The 4,316-nt window shown below is 51.5% G+C and overlaps 1 protein-coding gene across 1 annotated transcript in view; it reads left to right on the forward strand.

The window, feature by feature from the left end:
* The first annotated feature begins 1,954 nt into the window (after positions 1 to 1,954).
* TNRC6C (trinucleotide repeat containing 6C) overlaps positions 1,955 to 4,316 on the forward strand; it is a 42,000-nt gene continuing 39,638 nt past the window's right edge. Inside the window, exon 1 of the mRNA XM_010856514.1 lies at positions 1,955 to 4,314. Within this exon, the coding sequence (XP_010854816.1) occupies positions 2,055 to 4,314 (2,260 nt within the window). The 5' untranslated portion in view covers positions 1,955 to 2,054. The remainder of the gene's footprint in view (positions 4,315 to 4,316) is intronic.

A 4,316-nucleotide genomic window follows, 5' to 3' on the forward strand; every position in this document is an offset into this window, starting at 1 on the left:
GCCTTATTGGTAAAGAACCCGCCTGCCAATGCAGGTGACATGGGTCTGATCCCTGGGTTGAGATTGAACAACCCCCTGGAGAAGGGAATGGCAACCCGCTCCAGTATTTTTGCCTGGAGAATTCCATAGACAGAGGAGCCTGGCAAGCTACAGTCCATGGGGTCGCAAAAGAGTCAGACAGGACTTAGCAACTGAACAAGCTAGTTTTTATAGTATAGGCAAAACCAACAGAAGTAGTCATAAAGTTGTAGAGCCAGCCCCTAATATTTGGCAATAAAAAACTTTATTGTTTATGGTAATTTAGAACTTGAAGTTTTCTGTTGCCCTCCTTCATTATCCCTTTGTGGTTTTCACCTGGAATTACTTGCCTGCTTTAGAATCACCTAGACCATCATTCTAAATTCATTACATTCCATTTAAATCAGGCAACAGAAATCACTGGTGTGGGAGTTTTTTTAAGGCCGAAATGAGCTTTAGTGTATTCTTCCTAGTGATAGTAATGATTGCATACTTCCTCTTTTCTTCTTTTAGTTCTGTCAAATAATAAAAGACATTTGAGGGGACACCCAGTTTTACTGTGCATGATGAGTAAAATTTTTTTCTTGTTGAAATTAATTTGCAAAGAACATAATGTAAAAGTTCTAAAAGAGAAGAAATATTTAATTGCAATTATCTGTGTATCTTACTATTTAAAGAAACTCTGTCAAGGATTTTAATTGAGGTTTTATGTAAATACATTAAATTTTTTATATTACTTTATTTTTGAGTGATGCATACTTCAAATGGGCTTCCCTTGTGGCTCAGCTGATAAAGAATCTGCCTGCAGTGTGGGAGACCTGGGTTTGATCCCTGGGTTGGGAAGATCCCCTGAAGAAGGGCAAAGCTACCCACTCCAGTATTCTGGCCTGGAGAATTCCATGGACTGTATAGACCATGGGGTCACAAAGAGTTGGACACGGCTGAGTGACTTTCACGTCACTTCATACTTCAAATAAAGCCTGTTGGAAAATTTGGTATATAAGTTTGATTGCAATGTTAAGAATACTCAAAAAAATTAGGAAATTACAGGAGATAAAATTCAGATACCAAATACTAGATTATTTATTAGACTCCTAAGAGTGAAATTATGTAAACACTATAGAAAATATCATATAAAGTTCTTCTGGGGAATCTCCAAAGAAAAGACTAAGTTAGCAAAAGAGAAAGCAGAAGTAGAAGGAATACCTAGAGATCTAAGAAGATACCAGATGTAGGACTGTGAATATTTTTTTATTAATGCTCAGGAAACTGGGGTAAACCATAATCACTGGTAATAACAGATAAAGTAGTAGAAATGTAATTAAGTGATTCTAACCATTGTTCCCTTGATAACATGAGATATCATTTTCTAAAGCTTCTTCTTTCTGTCTCTCCATCCCCAACCCCCAAAATACTTGGTTCTGTTATGTGAATTAATGTAATTTTGGACGCATTAACTCTTTTTTGAGTGGGAGCTACTTAGAAGACATAAGAGACTTGGGTTCCATCCCTGAGTCAGGAAGATCCCCTGGAGGAGGGCATGGCAATCCACTCCAGTATTCTTGCCTGAAGAATCCCATGGACAGAGGAGTCTGGTGGGTTATGGAATGGTCCATGGGGTCACAAAGAGTCCGACATGATCTAAGCCACTTAGCATGCACTTAGAAGATAAATAACTTTTTTTCTTGAAGTCATTTTTAGTATCTGTCATTCAGAGTTGAAAACTCAGAAGAAAGAGCGTGCCCCCAAGACTAGTTTGAGCAGTCGATTGACAAGTGGGAGGAGAAGCTAACTTTGAACGTGTTTCGTCTTTTTCAGATCTCAGTCACAGTGGCCCAGCAGAGCATTATGAGAGTTCCCACTGGGGACAGCAGCCCACTTACCGGAGCGAAGCCAGCTGCAGCTGGGAGAAGACGCTAAGCGACAGGACAGACGCGGGGGCCTGGCCTTCCATCACGGGAGCAGAGACGGAATCCGCCTCAGAATGTACCACAGACACTGACTCTGCCTCCAACTGTGGCTCAGAGAACAGTAGCATGGCTACGGGGAGCGCCCAGGGCAGCTTCACTGGACAGACCAAGAAGACGAACGGCAATAATGGCTCCAACGGCACACTGGTCCAAAACCCGTCCGCTCAGAGTGCCCTTGGGGCGGGGGGAGCGAACAGTAACGGAGGTGCCGCCAGAGTGTGGGGCGTAGCCGCCAGTGCCGGCTCGGGCCTGGCTCACTGCTCCCTCGGCGGTGGGGATGGGAAAATGGACAACATGATCGGAGATGGGAGGAGTCAGAACTGCTGGGGTGCCTCCAACCCCAACGCTGGCATTAATCTTAACCTTAATCCTAACGCCAACCCAGCTGCCTGGCCTGTACTCGGACACGAAGGAACTGTGGGGACAGGCAACCCTTCCAGTATTTGCAGTCCGGTCAGTGCCATAGGTCAGAACATGGGCACCCAGAATGGGAACCCCGCGGGCACTTTAGGTGCTTGGGGAAACTTGCTGCCGCAAGAGAGCACAGGACCACAGACGTCCACTTCCCAGAATGTGTCTTTCAGCGCACAACCTCAGAACCTTAACACTGACGGGCCAAACAACACTAACCCCCTGAGCCCTTCTCCTAGCCCTCTCAACGCAGTGCAGACGAACGGACTGCCGAACTGGGGCATGGCTGTTGGCATGGGGGCCATCATCCCGCCCCACCTGCAAGGCCTTCCTGGTGCTAACGGATCGTCAGTTTCTCAAGTCGGCGGGGGTGGCGGCGAAGGAGTCGGCAGTTCTGTGTGGGGACTGTCCCCAGGTAACCCGGCCACAGGAAACAGCGGTTCCGGGTTCAGTCAGGGGAATGGCGACACTGTGAACTCAGCATTAAGTGCTAAGCAGAACGGCTCCAGCAGCGCTGTGCAGAAGGAGGGGAACGGAGGGAGCAACTCGTGGGACTCAGGACCTCCCGCTGGTCCTGGCATCCTCGCCTGGGGGCGGGGTGGGGGCAGCAGCGGTGTGGGCAACCTCCACTCGGGAGCTTGGGGCCACCCCAGCCGGAGCACCTCCAACGGGGTGAACGGGGACTGGGGGAAGCCCCCCAACCAGCATTCCAGTAGCGACATCAACGGGAAAGGATCAACAGGGTGGGACAGTCCTAGCGCTGGCGGCCAGAATCCTGCCGCGCAGCCTGGCAGCGAGCACGTGAACTCTTGGGCCAAAGCTGCGTCCTCTGGAACGTCAGCCAGTGAAGGCAGCAGCGACGGTTCTGGCAGCCACCACGAAGGGAGCACTGGGCGGGATGGAGCAGAAGGCCGACGGCGAGACAAAGGGGTTCTCGAGCAAGGGCACCTCCAATTGCCAAGGAGCGACCTGGACCCAAGAGTTCTGTCCAACACTGGTTGGGGACAGACGCCAGTGAAGCAAAACACTGCCTGGGAATTTGAAGAGTCCCCCAGGTCCGAGCGCAAGAACGACAATGGGACAGAGGCCTGGGGGTGTGCAGCTACTCAGCCTTCACACTCAGGGGGGAAGAACGATGGGTCCAGCGTGAACAGTACAAATACCTCTTCAGTATCGGGGTGGGTCAGCTCACCGCCTGCTGCTGCGCCAGCGCACGCCGGCTGGGGAGACAGCAGCCACAAAGCGCCAAATGGCCCCGGGGTTTGGGGGGAGGCGATAAGCTCTACTGCTGTTAATAATGCTGCTGCTGCCAAGAGTGGCCACGCTTGGAGCGGGACCGTAAATCAGGAGGACAAGTCCCCCACCTGGGCTGAGCCTCAGAAACCCAGATCTCAGAACTGGGGAGATGGACACAAGCCGAACCCAGCCTGGAGCGCAGGAGGGGGAGACTGGGCAGATTCGTCCTCGGTCCTCGGACACCTGGGGGAGGGGAAGAAGAATGCCTCGGGCTGGGATGCTGACAGTAGTCGGTCAGGGTCTGGTTGGAACGAGGCTCCGAGGTCGGGGACCGGTGGCTGGGGCAATGGCACAAACGCGAAGGTGAATCCAGGGACAAGCTGGGGAGAGTCTCTGAAGCCCGGCCCCCAACAGAACTGGGCGAGCAAACCCCCAGACAGCAGCTCGAGTAACTGGGGAGGAGCCGCTTCCGTGAAACAGACAGGAACGGGGTGGATCGGGGGGCCGCTCCCCGTCAAGCCGAAGGACACCAGCGAGGCCACGGGCTGGGAGGAGCCTTCCCCGCCCTCCATCCGACGCAAAATGGAAATCGATGACGGTACCTCAGCTTGGGGCGACCCGAGCAACTACAACAATAAAACTGTAAACATGTGGGACAGAAACAACCCGGGCATCCAGAGC

Source organism: Bison bison, unplaced genomic scaffold (assembly GCF_000754665.1).
Source record: "Bison bison bison isolate TAMUID 2011002044 unplaced genomic scaffold, Bison_UMD1.0 scf7180017864371, whole genome shotgun sequence".
In the NCBI taxonomy this organism is placed as follows: domain Eukaryota; kingdom Metazoa; phylum Chordata; class Mammalia; order Artiodactyla; family Bovidae; genus Bison; species Bison bison.